Below are 27,502 nucleotides of genomic sequence, written 5' to 3'. Positions count from 1 at the left end.
ACAGCAACTTCACAATTTCCTAGAAATGTACAAGAAAAATTGCTTACGGGAAAAAGTCTAGCTCCCGATTACAAGACACTTGCTCTCGCAAGTGTAACTAGAAGTCGATTACGTTTTTGGGCAACAGAAATAAACAGAATTTAAAAAAATCAAAAGTCAAACCGCAAAAATTCAATTTTGGGCGTGACACTTTTCCTGAAAAAAAAACGAAAAAAAATCATCACGACCTATAAGAGTCTGAACTACTAATAATTGGTTTGTTTTGATGTAAGAGCTCATAAGCAATAGGTGAAAGTTTCTTTATAACTGTGTGACATTATTATTGTTATACGTTGGAAAATTGGCTCCGTAATATAACACAATAAGTTCATAGATAAAATAAATTCAACGAAAACAAAGTTAGGTCTATCATATTTGAGTAGCCAGCTTCATTTTAACCATAACAATCAACTCATCTTTCACACTCTTTTTAATCAAGTCTTTCGTTTCATAGTTTGAGGACAAATCATAAGCAGTAATCACGCTCGTGTCATAAATCAACACTTCATTTTCTGCCAAAAGTCTTATTATATTCCCAACTCTTGCTATCGCTTCACGCTCTGACCTCTGGATGACCTCTGAGTCAATCACGTGACCTCCTGATTCGTCTTCGACCGGAAGTGTCGATCCAACCCAAATGTAACCATTGTTCCCCATAATGACACTGACGCCACATGGTAGATTATGGAAATGTGTTTTGGATCTCTTGATGTTCGACGGTTTCAGTGCGATAAGAATACCTTGGCCTAACTTTCCATACTTCAAACTTCTCGTGTGCAGATGTACTAGCCCGTCTTCTGAGCTCACCTTTTGCACTTCGGCACTTATGAGGTCACTCTCGGCCAAGTACTCTCTCATCATCAGCTCATCTTCAACTGACCTCCGTCTCAACTCACCTCCTGGAAGATTAACTGCAGATAGTTGAAGACTCGCATCCTAAACTCATTGATGGTAAAGAAAAGTATCGCATCAAACAAACACAACAAATTATCGTATTCAAATGAACAAAAGATCAGCCACTCCAAGTGAAGCAGCCTATCAAAATAATTTTTTGGCTGTGTGGGCTTTTCAGTTCTGTGGTAGCTCAGAAAATCAATTTAGTCGAGCTAGAAAAAGGTCGACAAAATTTTCGAAAAACTTTCAAAATCCGCCCCCTCGAGAAATTCCTAGATCCGCCTCTGATTAGAATCTAAATGTGATTGTCTGATTAATTGCTACTCATTTAACTGAAGCTGGTTACCATCATATTTTAGCATCTTTTTTTACTCTAGGTATTCTGACACACTAAAGATTTTCAAAAATAACAAAGACGGCCTTGTTGCTTGCAAGAAGCACGAAGTTCCGATCAAATTTTAAAAAAGAACTAATTCCATTTTTTGTACTAAGAGAAGATTCGAAAACTAAATTTCCCGCATAAAACTAGGTTTTCTACGGCATAAACAGAAGTTTTTTTCCTAGTATAAGACCATTCTCTCGAAACCACTCCTCGAAATTTGACTAAAAAGCAAAAAAAATACTAACTGCCATTTCTCGATAAGAAACCATTAGAAGCGGTTTTCGTCGTTCGAATCACAAATGAAAGGGGCTGTAATATGCCATATCTCTCGCCACCAATTCTGATCATCATTTGTGGTAACTCATTTAGCATGGTGAAAAAAAAACACCTGAAGACTAAGTTCATACCACTTTCAGTGGTCGGAACAACAGTAAGAGTAAACGAAATTTACGCCTGCATCCATTGCTGCTGCATCAATGATTTAACTTTTAAATACTCTTTGCCTATCCATACAAGTGACTTCTAAATTTACCTGTCTGGCATAGATGTCCACCTTCCATTTCTTCTGAGCGACATCACTGATCCTGCCCACAATTACATCACCCACTTCTCCACTGTACCTGAAGATAAACAAACCAAACTGCTAAACGAAGTTTGTAACAATATTACAGAAACTATATAATCGAAATGCGAACGTTGTTTTAGCCTCCGAGCAGTAGAAAAAAAACCTTTGGTTTATTCTTTTCATTCCAGCGTTCAACTCAATAGTTTCGAGCAATGACGTGTAAACAGACTCACTCACCTGGCACTCTTGAAGGGTCTTACAGTGACCAGTCTGTTTATCCTCTCGATGTGTCCAGCAACAGTAGCCTGCAGCTGGTCTTCCTTCTGGTATGTCCCGTGACCCTTGATGAAGCCTGGATTCTGCGTGATCAAAGCACCTGGACACACCAGAGTACTCTCCTCAACACTCATCTGAAAAAATGGACTATCAATCCAATTCAATCTGCGATTGGTTCGATAAATGCGAAAGATGATCGTGGTTTCTCGGGTGCTGTGCACGCAGCGAAATCAGTTAAAAGTGGGAAATTTTTCATTTCTTTACATTATTATGTTTTCCAGGAGAGGTTGCTTAAATTTAACTTGAATCATAAAACCGCCTCTTCCTTATGAGCCAAAAAACGAATATCTCTTACGGTTTTTTGGAACTGTATAACCTACTTGGAACACTTCTTTGCAGCTTTGATATTACATATGACTCAACCACCAACGACAATTTTGTGCTACTTGACTTTCTTTGCGTAAAAAAAATCAGGATGAAGTTTTTCCCATCCCGAGGTGGATAAATAATTTTGAAGACATGACCCAAGCATATTTAGTCATCTCAATCAATCCAGCTACATCCTTCATTCTTCATACTCATACGGTATATCCTAAGACAAAGGAAGTTTTGATCGACCGTAGAAAAAATAATCACTCTTCACTTGACCTTTCAAGTAAACATTTATTAATTCTTCAAAGCAACGAGTCGGTTTCAGCCAACACAAAAACCATCTTATAAACAATGTTCATTGTTTTAAAGCTCAGCTGAACACAAGTATACGGTGGTTAAAAGCCGTTTTTATGAGCTTACCACTAATTGTTATCTGGAGCTATATTCTGGACAAACACCAGAAGAAAATTAAAAAAAAAAAACAGATACAAATGATATTCTAACAGCCATTAAAAACCATTTTAGCGACTTCTTGACACGCTGTTTGAACTTTATGATACATGACTGCTGAAAACAACTACGCAAAACAAGGCCTCACTTCTTTCTGACAGTAGCTTGACAGAAAAACAAAAAATTCCCGCAGTTTGATCTGATCAGAAAGGTAAGTCTATTTTTTTCTTATACTCTTGTCTGTATTTTGATTCAGATTTTTTGGACAACACTTTGAAAAGTCTCAAGAAGCAGGTAACTTCTAACTTCTGGCGTTATTTAAGTTTTATCTTTTATGATATGAGAATTTGGCAAAATATTCATTTTCAATTCCAATGGACCGATCATTCAGAACATAGACAATCGAAGATTGGAAAATAGCAATGAACGCAAGTAAACATAATAAAACATAGCAAAACGAAGATTGGAAAAGAGTAATGAACGCAAGTAAACAAAAAAAACCACTGGCTTTCGAATTTCAAAGAAAAAAAATGATGCCCTTTAAGCACTTTGAATTTCTAGAACAATTTATGATTTAATGCATCAATATTTAAAGAATTTTTCCTTAAAAAAAATCAGCATGACCTATATAAGAGTCTTCACTAAGTTCATTACTCTTAAAAAACAAACACTGACTTACTTGAAAAAATCTCAACTTTCGAATTTTGAAGAAAAAAATAGATACCCTTTAAGCTCTTTGAGTTTCTAGAACAATTTATGACTGCCGCTTTTTTGATAACATAAAGTAGAGAAAACTGAATCAACAGGTAAAGTTTTTATTCCGCTCGAAATCTTTAAAATAAATTCGAAACTAGAAATCGTTCACGTTTTTTGCGCCATTTCCACGTTTGTATTTGGAGAGTGCTATTTACTTGACTTTCAGCAGATGAACTTCAATTGAACTCAAAAAGTGCAAATATATCAAAGAGCATTCATAAATGCATCAATATGTATGAATGCATATCTGTGGTTATTAGAGACTTTTCCTGAAAAAAAAATCAGCAAGATCAGAGCTACGTTCACTACGTTCAATACTCTTAAAAAACAATTTTAAATAAAGCCTCGAGCCATTAAGAATTGTGCAACAAACGTTAAGCCAATAATTGAGTTTTTGACCATATTATTAGAAAGGTATGCGAAGAGCCATAAAACCAGTAAGCTTTTCATCTCAGTTCAAAAAATTTTGCACCGACTTAATTTCTAAGAGATGTTTAAATTCAATTTTCTAAAATGCATTGTTTTATATGATTGAAAATCCCACCGAAGTTGTCGCTTACTTCATAGTTTGTCCAAAAAATCAATCCGAGCCATTTAAAGAGATTCAAAATCCCAAAGTTCAAATTTCATATCATCATACCGTCAGCAGGTGCTCAAGAAAATAGTGTTTTTATGAAAAGAGTTAACTTCACAGACGTGATCTTTGAGTAAGTTATTTTTATCCTTTTACATATACCATAAATTTCTAAATATGGCAGAAATTTTATAAAGCAGATAGAGGATTTAGTTTAAGATTATCCTGTGGTAAAACCAAGAGCAAAGCGACGGGATTAAAACAGCGCACAAAAATTCTTGATTGTTTTGGTTGATCGCTAAAATAAACAAACCTCAAAAAAAAACAAATTTTTCCACAGCAATAACAGTTCGGAAACAGCTCTCCTCTAAATTTTATGAAATAACATTGACTAGAAACTGAAAAATTACCAAAATGAGGCTGCATAAAAAGAGACCATTAGAGCTTAGTCATCTTTCGCCCACAGTTATTCACTTCAGACTTCAACAGTTGGAGGTAAGGGTAGAAGTAGAACAATTGCAACGGTCAAATTTGATAGCAAAATTTAAAAAAATCATTTTTCCTTGGAAACGAACTATAAGACGTTTTTTCGAACATTTATGAGTGAAGATTGTGTTCGGAATAAAAAAATACTGCCAATTTAAAATAACAGATGCACAACAAAGCTTTCTATTTCTTGGGTCTTTACCCTTTTTATGAAACTACTTTTTTAAAATTTGAAATGTCAAACTTTCTGTAACAAATACTGCAATCATCGCATTCAATGCTACTCTCGCAGCAACCGGTTTCAAAGATTATGTCGTATTTCATAGCTTTGATAGGCGAAAACTTTTAGTTTTCATTCTCCAAGAAACCTAGAAATCATCATATCCAAAAAACAAAGAATAGAACATTTTTACCAAACAACAGAGACAAAATAAGGAGCGAAAAAAATCCGGCGTTTGTCTGGGTGGTAATCGTTTGTTATCCTACTCCTGCTGGATGCCTCACAAACTTATGTAGTGTACTATGTTGTTGTTCTGACCATTGATAAAATAGAGAGGAACTTTGTATTCGGGTGTGTTTTGGCTTTTTTTCACGCAAATTCTGTTGGTTTCTTGTTTTCCACGCAAAATTAGGTACCACCAATAATCATCAGAATTGGCCAAAAGATATACCATATTAAAGTTTTTTCAGTCGTGATTTGAATGTAATTTTTCACAAAGTTGTCCCAGAGTCGAGAAAAACAGGTTTAAACAGCTTTACTTAAGAAAGAATAGTTTTTGGAGTTTTTTAGAACTTTTTGGAAACAAAAATTTCATTTCTAACACTATCGGCGAAAAATTCCAATTTGAGTATTTTAGTCTGAATGTCAAAAAGGCCGAATGTCGAAGTTCTGGTTTTTCGTTCAGATCCTTTTATCACACCACGCAGAAAAAACGACACCAATTTCAAAAAACGTTTATTTTGTATTATTTTTTTCCAAGACTATGGTCGAAACATTCTGTGCTACGTGCAGTAACCGGCTACCCTTGTTTCGATTAGCTACCTGAAGTAAGCACGCTACTGCAATGTCGATACTCTCAAAATTTAACTTCAATTTGCGTTGAAGCCCATAAAGCTACTGAAAACTTTTCAATACAAAGCTTCTTATTGGTTGTTCCGACCACGTTACTGAGAGTAGCAGGAAAGAAATATAAGGTTTTTTCCAATTTTAACGGAAGTATATAGGGGTTAAGTCCTAATGGTCGTGATTGGGGTTCTAAAAAATCAAAAATCTAGTTCAGGTGTCGAGAAACATTGGCCAGCAATTTTTTCATTCTCCACAGCTTCAACCTCAATTTCGGTAGCTTTAAACAGCACAAAAACATAAATTTTGCCCTAACGGCAACCCCACAAACTTGCATTGCAATAAATTGGCAAGTGTAAAGTCATATTTTGTATGAATTATGCAATTCGCGAAATATGCTGATTTGGAAAAACTTCGGTGCAGAATTTGTTTTTACTGTTTTCTGGAACAAATAGCTTTTTCTTTTCAATTGATAAATTAAAAAAGCATCAAATGCGTTAGCTCATTACAAATCAACGGTCAAAGCACATACTATTATTAAGCCAATATAGCCTCCTGATTAGAAAATTGCCGCAAGAAGTATCACTTTAAATTTCGAATTGAACTGAAAAAGCTGCACAGTACTATCACACAAGTTCCGCTATCAGACAAGTTTTTGAAAGTAAAAAAAAACAAAAGCCAATAAACTATAATTACGCTCTTCAAAATGGAACAAAAAATATATCAAAAACTATTTAAAATAAAACTGAAATAAAAGATCCGGTAAATAAGCCCACAAAAATTGAAAAGCAATTCATAAAGCCTACAAAAAATCAATTTACATCTGATTTTTTTTTCATTTTTTTAAAAGATTATTACCCGATTGCAACACCCAGCTTGATTGAAAAGGCCATCAGGCCAATTTTGCGCTAATTCGATAAAATTTCATATGAGCGCAGGCAGCCCCTAAAATTAAATTTTGGCCAGCAAAGACCACTTGCATTTAAGAAAAAGTTTTTTGTTCCGACCACTGAAAATCGGAAGGAAATTTGTATTATGTGTCTTTTAGTTTTCCACGCAAAAATCAGGTACCGCAAATTATCATTGGAATGGGTCGAGCAAAATACTATATAAGAGTTTTTTCAGTCGTGATTCGAACATAAAAAATTTTTCAATAAAATGTTGTAATATCGAGAAAAACAGGTTAAAACTTTCAATTTTTAGTCTAAATTCGAGCAAATAAAGCGAGCGAGCAGGCTTACAAAAGCCTATTTATGTCTCGGGCTTAATTGAAGCCGTGAAAACTAAGCCATACTCGAGTAACTTACTTTTAGGAGTCTTTCAGCCATGTTGGGCAAAAATCCTGCAAAATTAAAATTGAAAAAAACTTTAATTTTTTTTCAGTCATTTTTCTACAAAAACTGTTGCCAAGTCGCTTCTTTTTCTGTTAATGTCGCATATGACTAAGTTCTATATTTTCGTTCAGATCCTTTATCACACAAGGCAGAAAAAAAACGATACCAATTTGAACAAACTTTTTTTGTAATTAGTAAGACTGTGGTCAGAACATTCTGTGCTACTTGTACAGTAACCGGCGATCCTTGTTTTAAATGTTTACTAGCCTATTATAAGACATTTGGTTTTGGAGCGGTTATTAATTCAGTATGTCCACTAGCTCTCCAAAATTAATCTGATCTTTGTTATAATCTGCAATATCATTCAGATGTAAACGATCCATGCTTAATTCATTCGCGCTTTCAAAAAACGTCAACATCCTTTTATTTCTTTCAGAGAAGCAAAACCAGTGTAGACTATCATATCAGACCAAAGTCGAACTATCTTCTTAATCAATCAAGACCATCAACATCATTCACTGATACCGAGGAATCTGAATACGATTTCTACCGACGAATCAGAAGTGAAGTTGTTTCCAGGATGTCGACAAATGACGCGTCCAATAAGAAGCATAATGTAGATCAAAGAGGCAAACAAAGCAAGGATAACTGGATCAAACATCCATTCAATTACGAGCAAACTAAGGACTTAAGTCCTCGATGGGAAACCTATGCCTTACAGCGACAGCAAAGTCGCCTTCATGCGCCTAGCAAAAAAGTGAGAACATTTTATTTGCTGCAGAGAAATCAGTACTTTGTGTTTTCAGGAAACAACAGATCGTTTCAAAAATTGTCCAAAAAACTTCTTCTAGAGAAATTAGCCAAATTCGAGTTCATTTTAGAATCAAAAAGGATCTCAACCTCCCAGACGGAACAATCCGAAAGATAAGTCTCCTTTAGAAAGAAAGGACAATGAATCTCGTACTGGCACACCGACTCGCGATGACGCGATAGTCAATGATGATGCCGGTGAAAAAACGACTCTAAATACGGGGTCTACTCGTCGCGAAGCAAGTCCGGAAAAGAAGCCTGGAGAAATCTCGCGAGATGAGAGTTCCTTCTATTTCGAGAAGAAGATTCAAACGCCGGATTTTATAAAGCGACACCCGGAGAAGTTTTGCGTAGATGAAATGCATCAAGGTATCTTTACTTCTTTGTTTCAAGTTAGAAACTCAATCATTTTTAAAAAAAATTTAAAATTAAAATGTGACTAACTCGATTGATTCAAGTTTTTTATTGAGAATTACAACATCGGGTTTATTTCAGGTACAAAGCAGCAGTTCGTTCTGATAGCTGCAGCGTACAACACAGACATAACGCGAAAACAGATTGTTGACAAATATCTGAGGTTGATGGAAAAATCAACTCCCATGAAGCACTTGATACAGAAGGAACAGAGTGAAGACTTGGAAAAATATAAGAAATGGCTAGAAGGAGACAACAGATATGCTGGTTTTGGTAGTCAGCTTGATTTGAAAAACAAGGGCTTTCTGACAGAACGGAAAGAGAAGACTTCAGCTGACTATGAATAAAAAACTTAATAGATGACGAATTATGACAACTCGCAAATTGCAAGGAAATTTCATATGTTTACAAAAATACTATACTACTCAGGATTCTTTCTTGAAACAAACATGCAGACAGATTACGCAAAGGTTCTTGAGGTACGAACAGCCATTTATCCCTATCAGGCAAAAACCATTGACATAAAGGCACAAAAATTCAGAGCAACTCATGGCAAGAAAAGGCCGTATCGTTGCAAGTAGTGATACTCTTTCGACCACAGCTTGATAATTGATTAATATTCCAAAAGTGTTAATTATTGTTTTCGTATTTTTTGTTTTCGTTATTTTTGAAAGCAGACAACTAATATATTAACCTATCAGTATCAAGATGATAAAGCAAACTTTGGAAAAAAAATAAAAATTATTGTCTTATTAGACTCGATTCTGATTGTTTACTACAGCACTTGTCGGCTTACGAGTATAAATACGCGGTTGTCTAAATAGTGCAACCTACCCGCGTACTTAGTTACACAATCGCGTATTCATAACTGTCAGTAAGAAGACAGATACTATATTAAACCATCAGAATCGTGGTGAGAAAGCAAACTTACGAACAGAAAAATAACTAATTATTAAGTTTTTCTTTGTCTCCATTCTGATTGGTTCATATAGTTTTTGTCTGCTTACTGAAGAGAATGAATACTCGGTGGTCTAAAAACTGCTACGTAACCTTGTTCGATTATATGCCATTCCTTAGTTTTGAAGGTTGACATTTACTAAGCTTAATGTATGTATGTATTATGGATACATACGCAAATGTTGTTGTGATAGCCTAATTGTTGTGATAAACTTATTAAATAGTTTCATGTGATATGATACGCTCATAACGGTACGCTTGTAAGAAGAAGGCCCGGTTACGAGATTTTATAGACAAGATGGTCAAGCCGCGATACACCCAACCCCCCCCCCCCCTCTACCCGGACATCCCCGCCGGAACCTCCACCCGTAAAAAACCAGGTTGTAATCGCTTTCATTTCTTTTTTATTTGTTTTTTAATTCTAATTCTCTTCAATCCATATAACAATCTATTCTTTCTCTTATTTTGTCTCTTTTGTACCCTGTTTAGTGAATGTCCGTGCCAAGTACAGGCCGAAGTGGCTACCCAAGTGGAGCAGGAAATTAGTAATAGGAACCTCAAGGACCAAGTACTGCAGCCCCAAAGATTTCGGAGCCACAGTTCACTCGTAGAGAGGTGCAAAACTAGCCGACCTTGCCGCTACTGTCTCGCGCTACCCCTCGCAGAAATTGAACTGTGTTACTATAGTAGCAGGCTTTAATAATAACTCATCTACGGTTTCAGACTTTTCTAATGATTGGAGATTTTTAATAAATTTGATAATTCATAAGTTTAACCCAAATGTGCTTATTATCCCCAAAACCATCCTCTCTGCAAATAATCAGTTCATAAACAGAAAATTTGGTGCCTTAAATAACTCTTTGTTTCGCCTTATTAATACATTTTACCACTCAAGAATTCGAATTATTTCCCCCAATCTAAACGTTAATTTTAGTGCTAATATGTTTTGTAAAGATGGTATTCATTTTTCTCTTTAGGCCAATGAAATTTTCAGTTTATTGCTCGCTCAGCTTACTTGTATATATTCACCATAATTTACCCTCCTCGATGCCAAATTATGGCCGATCAAACGCACTGCCATATTTGCAAACGCCACCTTCGAAAAGGAGGCATATGGTGTGTCATTTGCAAAGCATACATCCATGTCTCATGTAGCGGGCTACAGAGCAGCAAATTTTATTACGATGGGTTCTCCTGCATACAATGCACTCCCGAGAACTTTGCAAAGGGGCCTAATTCCACAAACAGACGAACAAGCAGAGATCCCATCACAATTCAAAAAGAAACATCACCGGCAACACCTGAAACAAAAGCACTGCCCAACGCAACACAATCTTATCCATCGCCCCCAGCAATCACTAAAGCCCCCTTCGACCCCTGAAAACTTATCGACCAAGAACTTGAAATTAAAATAAATGACATATACAAAAATGTCGTTAACTGGAAACCGCGCTTCATAGTTCTAAGCAAGAACAAGCCCCGTTTCCAATTCATAGAATTACTGAACCAGCAGCTGTTGTCATTAGTAGAAGAAACACCGAATTATAACGTCGCAATGAAAGCAGCAATGATTCTCCACATCTGCTGCTCCCCAAAACTAAATCAGAAACAAACGGATCAAAATCCAAAACAGTGAGCCGCCGCATAATTTTATGAAAGCAAGGCCTATTAGACGAACTTTTCACTGAAGCGAAAGCTCTCCAAATTAGACATCCAAAACAGAAGAAGTCCAAAGTAAACGAGGAAGCTAAGCAATTTGATAAACTAATGAGTACAGGCAAAAAATCTGCCGCCATTGGCTGCCTTTCAGACAAGAAAACAAAAGGAGTACTTCCCCTAAACGAAGTCATTGAAGGAAAAACAGTCCTCAATATCCTGAAAAAAAACATCCCCCAGCCAAAACAGCAACTACTAACTATATAACTGAATTAAATGAAGACACAATGCCAAACCACCCCTCTATATTCGAACAAATAAACGCCAAGACAGTTCGAAAATCAACCCTGAAAACGCACGGAAGCCACGGTTTCTCAGGTCTAGATGCGTGCGAATGGAGAAGGATATTAACTCAGTTCAACCAGACAATTGCTAAGCTATCCTATACAATAGCAAGTAAAGTTGTCCCCCATGAAAACTTAACAGCTTACAACTCGTGTCGTCTGTTACCTCTGGACAAAAATCCAGGGGTACGGCCCATTGGTATGGGCGAGGTTCTGAGAAGAATAATTGGCAAAACAATCACCCAATGTATAAAATCAGACTTTAAAAATCTCGGAAAAAATTTCCAACTCTGCTTAGGCCAGAAGTGTGGAATCGAATATGCTATCCACAGCTTGAGGAAGGAGTTGGAGAAACCGGAAACGGAAGCCATACTACTAATTGATGCAGAAAACGCCTTCAACTCGCTCAATAGAGAACTTGCTCTAAAAAATGTAGAAATCTTTTGTCCGGCACTACATCATTCGCTGGCCAACTCATATAAACATCCCTCAAATTTATATGTCAATAACACGGTTTTGACATCTACGGAAGGCACAACGCAAGGTGATCCCCTCGCAATGGCTATGTACGGAATTAGAATAGTCCCGCTGATTGAGCTCTTGCAAAAGCCAAATGTCACCCAAAAACGGTACGAAGATGATGGAAGCACTGCAGGTGATCTTAAGAGTCTCCGCGCAATACTGGACAACCTAGATGTGCACGGAAAGGCTTTCGGGTACAATGTGAAGCCTTCTAAGTGTCAACTCAAAGTAAAGGAAAACTGTCGTGAAAGAGCCATGAAAGTATTCGAAGGCACAAATATTACAATGGTAGACGGTTTTAGAGTCCTTGGATCGGTCATAGGAACACCATCAGCATGCGATAAGTACATCGAAAGCGAAATTGAAAAGACAGCTACCCTAACTGAAAAGCTTTCCAAAGTAGCTATAACATCATCACAAAATGCGTACTCCTGCTACACAAAGGGAGTTCAGAATAAATTAAGCTTTCTAACCAGAACAACTCCGGAAGCATGTAATAAAATGGATGAAATTGAGAAAAACGCAAGACAGCAGTTACTTCCTAGTATTACTGGTAAAAACCATATAACCGATAAAGATCGCAACCTTTTTGCTCTACCGCTAAGAATGGGAGGATTAGACTTCCTCAGTAACACGGACTTTTCCAAAAACTATGAGTGGTCACGAGCTATTTGTGATCCCTTAGAAAACAGTGTTATAGAAATAGCTGAAACGGAACAAACTCTGATAAATAGAAACATCAAAACTGAGAAACAGAACATCTCACTCTCAAAAAAGGCTAAAATTATGGAAACTTGCTCATCAGAGAAAAACGGACAATAAATCTAGCTTCACAGAAAGGCGCATCGAATTGGCTGAGCGTGCTCCCCCTAAAAAAATACCATTTATCTCTCAACAGATCAGAGTTTAAAGATGGATTACATCTGAGATATTGATGGGTACCACCAAGCACCCCACATATATGCCCGTGTGGACAACCGTTCACACTGACCCACTCCGTACACTGTCCCAAAGGTGGATAAACTCACCTAAGACATAATGAAATTCGCGATACCCTTGCGACACTCCTGGACGAAGTATGCCATGATGTTGAAATAGAGCCGAAACTTCAATCGTTGGAAGGCAAAAATTTTCACAACAAAACAACCACTACTGAAGATGACGCTCGACTTGACATCAAGGCAAATGGACTCTGGGGAGGCCGATTCAGCCGAATCTTTTTCGATGTAAAAATTTTCAACCCCCATGCTAAATCCTGCCCTAAAACTATATCTGACGCCTACAAATATCATGAGAGCGTCAAAACATTAAAATACCAACAAAGAATTCTGGATGTGGAACACAGCAGCTTTGTTCCACTAATTTTTACGTGTACCGGAGGAGCAGCACCGGGCTCTACAAAAACCGTCCAGAAACTAGCAGAGAAACTAAGCGAAAAACGGAATGAATCATACTCGGACACAATTAACTATATAAGAACACAAATAAGTTTTGCACTTCTGAGGAGTGCAATCCTCTGCTTTAGGGGGTGCAAAAAACTTAAAAATGCATCCAACATAGACAATTCTATCTGAGCTGTAATCGAGGAGGGTAGATTTTAATTGACAATTCTCTTGATGCATTAAAATAGACTTGATTTATTCATACAATTTTGTCGATGTATTTAAATAGCGTTGGTATGGCCCTATCCAACCTGAGCACGTACCGTCGCATGACGGAAGGGCCCATTTTAATTGACCCCCTATTATGGATTCGGCCCTGTGGGCCCGATATTAGTCCCTTAAACAAGAAGAGCTTTGCTGTTCAAATTCTCCAATTACGGGAGATAAGTTCGTTGTAGTTCATTTCAAAAGGTCTCCATTGAAAGAACAGGTTTATATGTCGATTGGAGTGTCAATGTCATTGGTTGAGACTCACTTCGATGAATGTTTGATGCCAATGAATATATTCAGAACAGCAAATGATGTAACTGTATATTAAAACAGATAGAATAAGACTGAATAAGGGGGTCACAAGCTGCTACCCCTCAGCATGAATTATTCTAGTTAATAAGCTTATCACAACAATTAGGCTAATCAAGGAGGTATGCAAAAAAATTGAAGAAGGAACTAAAAATAACTTCAGGCGTAATTTTCAGACATGATTGTCATTTTTCCTAATATTTGACCATTTTCTAAGGATGAAAATTGGGACTTATTTGACCAGTTTGGCTGGATAAATACTGGGAAATGACAAGTACGATCTTTAGCACGCCCGTCTCTATTAATCAATCGGCTCGCAAAAAGATCGGTTATTTTGAGCAATCACTAACTTGAATGATTCTATATAGTAACTTTGTTTGCAAAATAATAACTCCTTCGAGGCAAACTATTTATTCAAGCTATGAAAAATTTTTTTTTGGGTAATCAGAAGGTCAAAAGTATCTTAGTAACCGAAGTTAGAGTCAGGAGTCCCTTCATCACGTACTCCAGTCAAAATCCTTGGAATTTTCTAGATATGGAAGTGATAATGATAAAAGAAGATGAGTGTTGAAGTCTTTTTCAATTAAAATCGATACGGGTTACGTTTCTTCAATAAGAACACGCAACTCTACACGAGAAAATATAAAATACAGGTGTTACAAATAAAAAAATTTCGTCGAAAGTTATTTTGTCATTTATTGTTCCGAGTACGCAAGCGGCGTTCGCAATCTGTATTGCCAGGGAGATTCTCTGTTTTAAAAAACTGCCTTCTCTGGGTTCCTCAGTGCATATGCTTAGGTTCTTACAAAGCTTGCTCAAAAAAACTTCTGTGCTGGGGCCGGCCGCGCCCTGAATCTCGAAAGCTAGCGGTTGAAAAAGATATCCATCGTCTACAAGATCTTTATACTTGTCATTTTTCGCTCTTCCGCTTCGGCGGCAGCCGTACCAGGGTTACAAACAGACCGGGAATTAATCCTACAAGGAGCTATGGAGTCTACTACCGTTACATCCCACAAGAGCTGCTTACCAACAGCCCATGGAACGAGCATCAAACCGTCTGGTCGCTTCTGATCGGTCCTGTAGAGGTGTCGTGGATCTAAAACAGACGGAATGTGATAAGATAAACTCTTCTTTATAAGGGCAATCAGGTTTGAAAGCTTAGAGAATCTCCCTTCACTTTCGAGGCAAGAAAGACAATGCCAACCATACTCGGTAACGTTTTCCCGCATACGCATTTATGCCGTTCGCATATTTTTTTTTAACCTAATCGAAGTCCTATCGCAATTTTGAGTTGTTGGTTTGACAGTTTCAACCTTAAAGTTTTGCACGGGATTGCGTTCAACCATTGGGAGCCAAATCTAACTTGGAACGCGTTGAATCTTTTTACGTCCGTTGGCTCGAGTCTAAAATCAAGTCTGTAATTTCGCTGTCAAAAATTGGCTCTGTCCAATTTTTTTCGGACTTCATTTTCCAGAGCCATTTCAGTTTTTCCAAGTTCAAACCACCATTTAAGCGCATCATCATAGGTTCCATCCACATGCTCTAACCCAAAGATTTTGCTCAAGGTATTTTTTGCTCCTACTGCAGAGGCTAAGAAAGCAGGTAAAGCGATTAGACGAGCGGAAGAAACAATCAAGCCACCTTTGGCTGCCGGTAGAACTGCTTGTAAAAAGTGGTTATCATCCATTTTCACGTTAGTGACCTTTTATAACGAATTTCTTAGTAATTTGTCGTAGCGTACCAAAAAATCTTTTTGCAAAAAACAAGGGCTCGTACGCAAAAAAATATAGGAGTTTTGGCATGCTAAAGCAATTTTTCAGGAAGTAAAAGCCATAATGAGCGTCTAGTTTGTCAATGACATCCGAGATGTTTTTAAGCTCCTTAATTTTTTCGTCGAACATGTGACATTCGACCATAATGCGCCAAAATGCAGATTCAGCAGATTCGAAATTTTAGCAGCAAACCTTCCGAATTGACGGTTTTAAGAGATTAATAACGTTATTGGGACGATTAGTCAAAAGGTGAAGGTCATCAAGATACTCTGGTATTTTGAAATTTTAGAAGTATGACATCATATTTCTGAGAAACGTCAGAAATGGCCATTTTGGCAGAAAACCGGAGAAAAACACAATAACATTAGTTGCGATAGCGATAACAACGAGAATTGTGATTGAAAAACAACAACAGATTGCAGAAGTAGCAGAGACCGTTCCGAGTTGCAACTATTGTGTCGCTACAATAGTTGCAAGGCCGTTGCGAACAACGGTGAAGGGTGGAAGGCAGCCTTCCGGAAGGAGAATAGGAGTCTTATTTCCCCGGATTCGAGAATCCGGAGGGGTCTCGGGACTGAAACTGATAGTGTTTTACATAAACTTTTAGCTTCCCTGTCATGTCCTGAGTTGAATTTAAATAACATCTGAATTCATTTGATAGGATGAGAAGCTAGGAGTTGGGGAAAAGGGTTGAACCATCTTCGATGGAGATGATGATTTTTATCTACTGAACAAAAACAATAATAATTCAATGAATAGTAGTAGCCCTGTTTTTAGGAGTGACCTCGTGGTCTGGGGATACTGAGACGCAGCCATGAGCTCACTATTTCTGCATGTAATCTAGTTAATTTGAGTGTTTTGACCGAAGCCGAAAGCAGTAACGTTTTAGTCGACCCGATGTTAGAAAGACCACCGAAAGTACTGGCTTGGTAGAGACGGCGAAAAGCATGTAGAGCTCTGTTTAGACGTTGGCCAGTCGTCTTAGAACCTAGCTTTATTTTCCGTCGATATGTATCTTCCGGGCGAATGTTACATAGATGTTTTTTGGCGCTCCTGGGTGTTATTCTTTTTTAACATCATGAACGGCAGAACCGTTAACGAGCACTCCGCGCCGAGCGGATGCTCACATTAACGACCTAGATAGGCCTAAACCGCCGGCGTGGAAGGGTAGTTCGGAACGCGGAAGCCTTCCGGATTACCGTGAATAGCTTTTTAACCTAGTTAAGACCGAAAATTCACGAATCAGGAAGGGTGGGGGGATCGGCCATCCCCTCGTTCCCTGAGAGGCTTGTGACCAAAAACACTTAAAGATATATATAATACCAAACAAAAAAAAGTATAGTACCCAAGAAAAACAAAAAACATAAAAAAATAACCAAAAAAACCAAAAACAGTAAAAAAAAAGTAAAAAATCAGTAGAAATCATCCCCCCAGACAAGATGTGATCCGACCCCCCCGTTTGTTGTTGATAGATATATTGTTGTTACAGGCGTTTATATCAGTCAGGATTGTTACGATCAATTTTGTAGCCCGTTTGTGAGGCTTGTACTGTAGGGTTATTTGAGCATTTAAGCACGTTAATGATAAATTGCGCTCAATCCGGAAGGGTCAGCTGATTTGCGCTCAATTGGGAAGGGTCTTGGGAGAAGACTGATCCGGCAAGCAGTACAAGGAGCAACAAGAAGGGGCTCAACGACAACATCAATCGACTGTTGGGTATCGTTAACAAGTTTTGTATCCATTTTCGTACAAAAAGTAAGATAGTAATCTGTGGGGTGCTCGACAGTGCTGCACTGTAGTGACCCTTCACCGAACTGCGAATATCCGAGTTAAGCACCTTAATTCGGATATTGAACAAACCCGGAGAAGTATAGTATTACTAATATTATTACTTATATAACCTATATTAATACTCCTATACCGTTTTTCAGTGAAAAACACAGAAAGCAGACCGGTTTTTAGGGTCAAAATAGCGATATTTTCATCCCCCACAAGTCGCGACTTTTGAGATATCGATATTTTTTGAAACGGAAAAAAGCGCTAAATTAGTGTGTTACATCGTAACTGCACTACTATAATAGATAGAACCGGTTAAGTTTAGTTCGGAAGTGGTTGGAACTATTTTGGAACCAAAAACCGAATTTTCGTGATTTTTGAGGAAACGGAACACTATAAAATCAGAAAAATTTTTGAAATTTTTGAGCTAGGACAGTAAAAATAGTTGTCCGGACAACGTCCACTAGTGAATCTACAAGTTTTAAAACCCGCTTACCGAAAGCCTTCCGGGTTGCAGAGAAATCGAACTTAACGTGTTTGATTTGGTGGACTCATCAATCCGGAGGGGTACAGGTAGCATATTTTTTCGCAAATTTTTTCAACTAAAGCGTTTTAGATCGGGTTTTTTTTCATCGAACTAGAAAATTATAGGCCTTCTGAGCTCGGATCAATAATTTTTAGGTCGAAAAAAAAACAGAATTGCGGAAGAAGTTAGGCGGAACCTACAAATGAGAAATTTCTTGACTTTAGAAAAAAGACGTTTTGGTTAATAACTTTGGAACTACTGGGCAGATTCAGTTGATGTTGGTACCATTAGATCAGAAATTAGCTGCGCTTACTGATAAGGACAAAAGTTTTTCGAAAAAATAAGCGTGAAAATTTTTTGAGATTGTTTTTAGCATATTCACCAATTTGGAAGGGTAACCCTTCACGTTTTATAATTTTTTTTAGGAAAGCCCTTACACCCCTACCAAAAGGTAATAGCAGTTGAATAAAGTAACTTTAGGCTGTTCTAGACGAAAAGGGAAGGCTAAAGGCACAAGAAAACCTTAATCGAGCCGAAGTTAGGCTAGCGATAAGACCCTTCACCGTTAGCGTGAATTGTCAAATAAGAGGCTTAACTTCAATCCGGAAGGGTCTAGGAAAGCAATACATACCCTTCCTAGTTAATTTAAAAAGCAAAATAGCATTGGAGAACGTATCCGGAGGGGTATAGGTTGAAAGAAGGAAAGCTACTTTTACAAAACCAGAGGGCTCCCAATCCGGTGAGGTTCAGATTTTTTCAAATTTGGAGGGGTCCCAATCCGGAGGGGTCTTACATTTGCTAACTCAGAGGGGTCCCAATCGGGAGGGGTCTCAATTTTGCCAATCCGGAAGGGTCCTATTTTTGCCAATCCGGAGGGGTATTATTTTATTAAAGGACTTAGGTAAACAGAAGAAAGACTACAGTGAGAGATATTAGGTTATTAGCAGACAGGCTAGGAATCAGTGACTGCACTGGTAACTTGCCTTTCAATAAAAACCAGACCAAAACAAAACAGGTCCGAGCTCGGATATTCGCTACACTAAGTCTAAACTAAAAAGAGCGTAATTCATTGGTGTGGATTGAAATCCAAAACGTTTTTGAGAAAAGTGACTGCCCTGAGGATTTTAGTAGGTCTAGCTCGGGCAGTCCGAAGGCAAATAGGTAACACAGTACTCGGTGGGTGCAATAGACGCCCACTTGATAAAATTACTGCCTTCAAAATTTTGTCTGTTTGGTGCAGCACCAAGCAGGGAAAGCTTTTTCTTTAAAATATAAGTTCGACTATTGTACTGCGACCGACTAAAAGTACAATACACATACGTTTTTTTATAGAGTTATTCACATTCTGTCATTATATATATTTTTTTGTTTTTGATTTTAAATCAACATAATTTGTGCTTGATTGGGTAGTGAGTACACTATCTTTTAAATTGACTGATAACATCATATTGTGCTAGTTCTCAAATCTTACGACCGATAATCGGTTAGTGTGAATAAATTATATACAAACTGTACTCTGATAACATACAGGGATTCGTGGTGACTATTTAATAGAATCTTGTGAAATTTATTGTGATGTGTCATTATTATTGATAGTCAAACTATAAAGTTACTAGCAATCGAATTGAGTGTATAGGCATTAAGAAGTGACAAATTGAGAATGAGTCTAGACAAGTCAAGGATACCTAAAGGAGGTAATAGCTCTAGGAAATTCATACCTAAAAAGCAAAGAAAAACAATGACCGACCCTTTTGTGGATCGGATCAAACGAGCCCGGACCGACAAAGGGGAGACGGTTTCAGGCAGAATGGTTGAAACGAGGAGTCAGAAGACCTCAAAAGAGAGAAAAGAAATGTTGGAAGTGGAGGTCAATACGGACCAGGCCATGAATGACAACCAGGAAGTACATGGACTGGAAGGGAGGGGCAGAAGGCTGGCGAGGGAAATTACTCCTGTAGAACAAGGCCATGATTTTGCCACTTCCACCGGGACATTGGATCGAGAGGAGATGTCGGAACTGTCCGACATTTCAACTGAAATAGTGGCAACAAGAAGATCTCCAACAGACAACACCATGATACTGTCGCGGGACTGAGAAACAAACAACGTCCTCATCGTTCTCAGAAAGAATGAGGAACACCTTAGGAAACATCTTTCCATTCACCATGGGCACAGGAAATGAAGGTGAATCCCAGGAGGAGGAGGAGGACGAAGAAGAGCAAATGGACTTTGGGTCTCAAGTCAGCCTCATTAGTTCGACCCAGGAGAATGAGGCATACGTTGTAAGAGAGACTGGAACCATGGTCAAATTTGTTGTGGTGAGAACGATAAGCAAAGAGGTAAACACACCGGGCCAGTCGAGAGGCTTCGCGATTATGACAAATTCAGAGCCGAAAACTGAGGAGAGTAGAAACAAAGGGCTAGGCAACGCATTGGCGGATCCTGAAGTGGATAATGAAAAGACGTCGAGGCAGAGAGTCAAGGCCCGAATCTCGACCAGCACGAAGCTACCTGGGACCGACAGGGTTACACCGCCACTAGTGACGCCACTCGTGGATAACGGGGCAGCACTAGAAGAAGCCTTGAACAACATAGTGGGCAGTATAGGAGAACAAAATGAACAGATGTCCATAAGAATGAGTGAACTAGAAAGAGCAGTTCACATTGAAAGAGAAAGTCTGCGGGAAAAAATAAACCGCAATAGACAAGAAGTTGGTAGGAGCAAAAAACGCTTGAAAGAAAGTACGGACGAGCACATAGCGAAGAATTTGTCGCGAATGACAAGAGAAGCGGAACAGAGAGAATTACGCTTAAGAGACGACATGGAGAAGTTAAGAATTCAGCAAGAGCAGTCTCTTGGGACTCTGGACACAAAGATAGACGCGATGATGGAGAGGCGAACTCAGGCTATCATGGATAGGTCGGACGGGCTACTAGGCAGCAAGGGTGGGCAAAAGAAGGGGAACCGAACTCGGGAGGTTCCAGCAGGGAGCCGAAGGTGAACTTCAATGACCATCAAAGGAGGAGGACATATGGATCCACTAGAGGTAGGGGCAGTTCATCAGGCGATGCCACAACGGATAATAGAACATGGGGCCCGAACAGTAGAGCAAGTTCAACGGGGAACAGACAGACCTCTAACGAACGACCAACGCAAGGCACACATGCGACTGGGAGAAGTGATTCCGGTAACAGGAGACATGCGAGCCAAAGGAGGAGTCATGTGGGCCAAGGGGGAAACACTCACGGCGATTCGGATTGCAGGGATGCATTGAATACAGAGCCTTTGACAAGGTGTGAGGACACCCAGGCGGGACACTCAAGGGATGCTACGGCAATGGCCACAGCATTTGAACCCCTAAACAGGTCTTTGGAGACATTCCTTACAAGGTTATCCAGAACCAATGAACGCAGTGAGAAGTCCAGAAGAGTCTTTAAGAAACCAAGGTGCTATAAAGACGAATCTGATGGCTGTATTGATACCTGGATAGAGGCAAGGAAACTGCATTTCGAGGAAGAGGACTTGTTGGAAAGACAAGAATGCAGTGCGCTCACCAGTAACTTGGAAGGGACAGCCCTGAACTGTGTCATGGCCAAGAAGCAATACCAGCGTGACACAGCCGAGAAATTCTTCGAAATCTTGTTGAACCGTTTTGGATCAGGGGTGCAGGGGCACCAGGCGATGATGCGCTTCGAGAAACGGAGGCAACGAGAGGATGAAACGATAGACAAGTTTCTAGACGACTTGGAAATGCTGAGAAGACGCAGCCAACCGGATGAGTCAAACCGAAGGATGAACCTGGCAGTAGCCTCAAAATTCATCGATGGTGTGAAGAATGATGAATTTCGGACAATGCTGGCAACGCATTACACACCACTATCAACCAATGCGCCAACACCAGAGGAGTTGAGGCTCAAGTCAAAAGAATATCTTTTATTGAAACCTCCTTCGAGATCTGGTTATTATAAGAACAATTATGGCAATTTTAACAATGGACCAGCAAACCAAGGGAACAACTGGTACAAACCGAGGGATGATATGGACAAGAGACGCTCTTGTGCCAATTACAGTTCAACAGGCCATCATGTTCCGGCATGCCCAACTTACAAACAAGGCATGAAAGCAATAGGCTTTAGCCTCGAGGACGAAGATGCGTCAGAATTGGACCATGAGTATTTCATGAGAGGAGTAATTGCGAAATTTGGCCCGAGGTGTTTCTTTTGCAACTTGGAAGGTCATTTTATATCAGATTGTCCGCAATTCTGGGATGCAGTGGCATACATCAAGCATCCAAGGCATGAAGAAGCTTTGTCAGGAGTGAAAGCCAGCAAGGCTCGCCTGTTGAGTGAAGCGGAGGCACGCAGAAAAGACAAAACTCAAGAGCTGGCGACAAAGAAAGTGCAAGCGGTAACTGAAGAGACACGTGAACCGGAACCAGTGACTGCGGCCGATGACTTCAAGATTGATTATAGGGCAGCCTTGAGGGATGCTCTAAATAGAGTGCAGCAGGAACTGGTGACGAAAGAGATCCAACAAAAAGTGAAACTCGAACTGGAGAATGAGAAACTACAGGAGCAACTGAATACCTTCGAAGCAACGAAGGTCGAGGAGACTAAAGCATCAAGCAGTTTGAGCATGAACTGTGTCATGGCCAAGAAGCAATATCAGCGTGACACAGCCGAGAAAATCTTCGAAATCTTGTTGAACCGTTTTGGATCAGGGGTGCAGGGGCACCAGGCGATGATGCGCTTCGAGAAACGGAGGCAACGAGAGGATGAAACGATAGACAAGTTTCTAGACGACTTGGAAATGCTGAGAAGACGCAGCCAACCGGATGAGTCAAACCGAAGGATGAACCTGGCAGTAGCCTCAAAATTCATCGATGGTGTGAAGAATGATGAACTTCGGACAATGCTGGCAACGCATTACACACCACTATCAACCAACGCGCCAACACCAAAGGAGTTGAGGCTCAAGTCAAAAGAATATCTTTTATTGAAACCTCCTTCGAGATCTGGTCATTATAAGAACAATTATGGCAATTTTAACAATGGACCAGCAAACCAAGGGAACAACTGGTACAAACCGAGGGATGATATGGACAAGAGACGCTCTTGTGCCAATTGCAGTTCAACAGACCATCATGTTTTGGCATGCCCAACTTACAAACAAGGCATGAAAGCAATAGGTTTTAGCCTCGAGGACGAAGATGCGTCAGAATTGGACCATGAGTATTTCATGAGAGGAGTAATTGCGAAATTCGGCCCGAGGTGTTTCTTTTGCAACTTGGAAGGTCATTTTATATCAGATTGTCCGCAATTCTGGGATGCAGTGGCAGACATCAAGCATCCAAGGCATGAAGAAGCTTTGTCAGGAGTGAAAGCCAGCAAGGCTCGCCTGTTGAGTGAAGCGGAGGCCTGCAGAAAAGACAAACCTCAAGAGCTGGCGACGAAGAAAATGCAAGCGGTAAATGAAGAGACACGTGAACCGGAACCAGTGACTGCGGCCGATGACTTCAAGATTGATTATAGGGCAGCCTTGAGGGATGCTCTAAATAGAGTGCAGCAGGAACTGGTGACGAAAGAGATCCAACAAAAAGTGAAACTCGAACTGGAGAATGAGAAACTACAGGAGCAACTGAATACCTTCGAAGCAACGGAGGTCGAGGAGACTAAAGCACCAAGCAGTTTGAGCATGAAACTTAATGTGATCTCCGGTCAGAGGTTCGGCATGGTGCCACAAGAAAGCAAGATACTGTCGATAATTTCAGTGGCTGGACACCAGGTAATCAGAAATCTGAGTGAACCCTCCGAGTTCACTTTGATGCATTTGGACACATATGCAGATTATCTGAGGCAGGTGGAGCCACGCACTGAGTCGAGAGCTGTGCGAGCACTACTAACAACGGGTGGCCCTCGCACAAAGAAACTTCATGGACGCTACCTGGAGGTCTATGGGCCGTATCAAGTGATGCTGAACGTGGATGGGATCAGTATCTACACTAGGACTTATGTAACAACAGACAGTGACCAGATAGGGCAGATCTATTTGGGTGAGGAGGAACTCAAAGTCCGCAGGATAGGCCATGACACCATGATGGAACAAGATGCAGTACACATTGGGTATGAAGCAGATGTGACCGCACATCTGCTCGACACCAACGGACCGAAAATCGGAGTCACAGGGCTTCTGGACACAGGAGCGGTAGTGAGTGTGATGCCAATAAAAACTTGGGAAAGAATGGGCTTCACGAGGGAAGATCAGATTCCAACGAATCTCCGACTGGCCGCCGCCAATCGAGGGGCGATTTACGTAGCCGGAAGAACGCCGATAACATTTCTCCACATGGGAGGACGAGATCTATGGATGAGCTTCCTGGTAGTAGAGAATTTAGACGACGCCGACCAATTCATCTTGGGCAGAGATTTTGTCAGGAATTTTGACGTGATGATTGACTTGAACAACGGTCTGATACGGATTAGAAACCCGGACTGGAAGTATGTTAAGAAACCAATTAATAGTATAATAACAGACGAAAACAAGGTACCAGTTTTTTTAGATAGAAAAGTAAAAATACAGCCAGGACAAGCTGTGGTGGCAATTTTTAGAATGAGAAATTTGAATTCGTTAAGTGATAGTAAACAGGTTTGCTTAGTACCGAATCCAAATAGTCTGAGTTCGGTGATTTTAGGCCGGAGCTTCTCGGTAACGCGAAACGGACTGCGTGTCAGTGTGATATTGAACACACTGGATACCACGGTTTCAATCCAGCGTGGAAAGAAGCTTGGTTACGCTTTGCCGATGAGGACCGACTACGAGGAGACACAAAACTTGAAGAAACATAATGTGAAAGACTGTCCTTATCATGCCAACAAAGATAAAATTTTAAAGAGGATTAATGAATTAAAATCTATTCATAAATTGTTTTCAGTGAAATCCGAAACGGAAGACGGCTTATCGAGCTGCTCGAATTTTCCGGAACGCCCCTCGTCATACGAACCAGAATCTGACAAACCGGTTTTGCCAGAGATAGAACATTTAAAAGGAAAAATAGGTGAGGGAGATTTCGAAAAATTGCGGGACGTTTTAAATCGGAACGACGATGTATTTTCAAAACATAAAGCGGATATTGGTTGCTGTAACTTCGTCGAACACGAAATTGAACTGGAAGAAGGTGCCGTTCCGAACAGAGACGAATGACGCCACACAAGTCGGAAGCGTGCCGAGCGGAAATCGAAATGGTGCTCGAACAGGACATGATAGAACCCTCGAAATCGCCGTGGGCTTGCGGGGTGGTAATGGCGAAAAAGAAAGGGGAACAGCTAAGATTTTGTTGCGACTTTCGCTATTTGAACGCGGTGACGATAAAAGATGCGTACCCGATACCGCGAATAGACGAGAGCCTCTCCAAACTTGGTGATGCCAAGTTCTTCACAACACTGGACTTGGTTTCGGCCTTCTGGCAGGTCCCTTTGCGGAAGAAGGATAGAGAGAAAACCGGATTCGCGTGCGAATTGGGATTGTACCAGCGGAAGAGGATGCCTTTCGGCTTGCGCAATGCAACGGCCAGTTTTCAAAGACTGATGGCTCAGGCTTTGACCAGAGTGACAAAGAAGTACAGGAACCTTGTGATGTGTTACGTGGACGACGTGGTCATAGCGACACCAACTCTAGAAGACCATATTGATCGGCTCGATGAGGTCTTTGGATGCATGAAAAGAGCAGGCTTGAAGTGCAAACCATCGAAATGTGAAATCCGTAGGGATTCAATCAATTACCTGGGAAGAATGGTGGACAGGCATGGTGTGAGGCCGGACCCGGAAGCAGTAGAAGAAGGGTTGACATGGAAGGCTCCCAGAACGGACACACAGCTCCTAAGCTTCCTAGGGTTTGCCACTTACTACCGGGAGTTCATAAAAGGATATGCGGACAAGGTGTATCCGATGCAGAAGCTGATGCGCAACAAAGGGAAAAAGTTCGAATGGAACGATGAAGCACAAGTTGCCTTCGAGAACATAAAGCAGGAACTGTGCGAAGCGCCAGTGCTAGGCATGCCTAGAGAAAAGGGCATGTATGTTCTTGACACAGACGCATCAGTAGTAGCCATCTCAGGAATTTTGCATCAGGAGCAAGAATGGAATGGAAGAACGGTTCTCCGTCCCATTGCATACGGCAGCAAGGTCTTGAGTGACACAGAGATGAAATATGGCGCACCTAAAGCAGAAATGTTTGCAGTGGTAACATTTGTAGAAAAATACCGCGCATACTTGGGGAGCGCTCCCTTTAAGTTACGCGTAGACAACAGAGCGTTATCCTGGTTGAAGATCTACTCGATGGATCATAGTTATATTGGTAGATGGATAGTAGGATTGGATGGCTACCATATGATAATTGAACACAGGATGCGTGATAAACACCAGAATGCTGACAGTCTCAGCAAGAAAACTAAGTTCTGTGAAAGATTGGAGCAAAAGCAAACCAATCAGGCAGAAATAAAGGAAGGATTTTCGTTTCTGGACAAAGAAACTTATGAAGCGCTTCCCTTAACGAGATGGTTGGATAAGTCTGGACATCCAATTCCAGGACACCCTGAGTTACCTGTAGAGAAACCAGCCGAGATAAAGATCCTATCCAAGGAGGACCCGGTCCCCTTGGATCTGTTGCTGCGCTCGAATTTGGTCCAGCAAGAACTCTCTCGCATGTACATAAACAGCCTCTCATTATTGGATAAAACGGTGCAGGTCACACCGCAAGTGATGCGGATGCTAGGTGGATTGTTAGAAAGAGAAGTGACCAGAGATGACCCTGAGTGGACATCAGCAGTGGCATCACTAACAATCAGGGAGAAGGTGAAGATCATACCGTCCAGACGACAACACGAAGATAACGAGAGGGATTGTAGGACAATAGTTCAGCAACTAGTATCCTCAATTCCCCACGAGATTTTAACCAGTACTTCTTACGGACGGAAAGAACAGGGGAGCAGTACGCGAAGGAAAACCGTTACCTTTGTGGACCAGGATAAAAAAGGTGAGAAGGTAGAACAAAACCTGCTGCAAGGTTCTTTGTCCGGGGAGACGAATGATTAGAAGAGCCAGCGAGTACAAGATCAACACCCGGGACAAGAAAGTTTGTCCGGGGAGTCTGAGATAGATGAAAAAGTTCCTGATGAGAAACAGGACCTGGGGAACAAGGTTTTGTCCGGGGAGTTCAGATGGATGCGAAGAAGGCACAGACATGATCTGGAGGAGCGTGCAGACTCCATCACAACCTCTTCAACAGATGACAATTCCCGAAACTCAGGAATTGACACCTATTCAGACAGGAACTCGAGCTCGGGATCAGAACTGTCCGAACTAGCGATACACCCACTACTAGTGGAAACTCGGGCAAGGGATCTGGACAGAGAGGTCCACCAGGATCCTGACAGTGATCGCTACCTTATACCAAGCGAAAGAGTCTTTGACAACGCAGCGGATGATTTGGAGACAATAGCGATATCGAAACGTTCGCTAAGTCTGTTGCCACAAAAAGAGGTAGTCAGGACTGATCTTCAGCCGTTCAAGCAAGAA

General features: G+C 40.3%; 2 protein-coding genes across 2 annotated transcripts in view; one reads left to right on the top strand and one right to left on the bottom strand.

Annotated features, from left to right (window-relative positions):
• Nucleotides 1-293: 293 nt before the first annotated feature.
• LOC134856751 (exosome complex component RRP4-like) overlaps nt 294-27,502 on the bottom strand; it is a 42,994-nt gene continuing 15,785 nt past the window's right edge. The window contains exons 2-4 of the mRNA XM_063873025.1: nt 2,118-2,292; nt 1,848-1,935; nt 294-975 (exon numbers count right to left, since the gene is read on the bottom strand). Of these exons, the coding sequence (XP_063729095.1) occupies nt 409-975; nt 1,848-1,935; nt 2,118-2,290 (828 nt within the window). The 5' untranslated portion in view covers nt 2,291-2,292 and the 3' untranslated portion in view covers nt 294-408. The remainder of the gene's footprint in view (nt 976-1,847; nt 1,936-2,117; nt 2,293-27,502) is intronic.
• On the top strand, nt 4,584-8,996 carry LOC134856750 (uncharacterized). Its single transcript, XM_063873023.1, has 4 exons — nt 4,584-4,803; nt 7,628-7,948; nt 8,073-8,370; nt 8,497-8,996. Exons 1-4 carry the CDS (start codon nt 4,723-4,725, stop codon nt 8,760-8,762), a joined length of 966 nt encoding a protein of 321 aa, XP_063729093.1. The 5' UTR covers nt 4,584-4,722; the 3' UTR covers nt 8,763-8,996.

This window comes from Symsagittifera roscoffensis, chromosome 1 (assembly GCF_963678635.1).
Source record: "Symsagittifera roscoffensis chromosome 1, txSymRosc1.1, whole genome shotgun sequence".
Lineage (NCBI taxonomy): Eukaryota > Metazoa > Xenacoelomorpha > Acoela > Convolutidae > Symsagittifera > Symsagittifera roscoffensis.
The sequence above is the reverse complement of the archived record's forward strand: the minus strand, read 5'-3'. Positions and strand labels throughout refer to the sequence as shown.

Excerpts from the sequence above, each read along its gene's own strand:
- LOC134856750 (XM_063873023.1), top strand. The coding sequence starts at position 4,723 with ATGAGGCTGCATAAAAAGAGACCATTAGAGCTTAGTCATCTTTCGCCC. Across the intron at positions 4,804-7,627 it reads TCAGACTTCAACAGTTGGAG|AGAAGCAAAACCAGTGTAGA; the intron begins GTAAGGGTAGAA and ends TATTTCTTTCAG. Across the intron at positions 8,371-8,496 it reads CGTAGATGAAATGCATCAAG|GTACAAAGCAGCAGTTCGTT; the intron begins GTATCTTTACTT and ends GGTTTATTTCAG.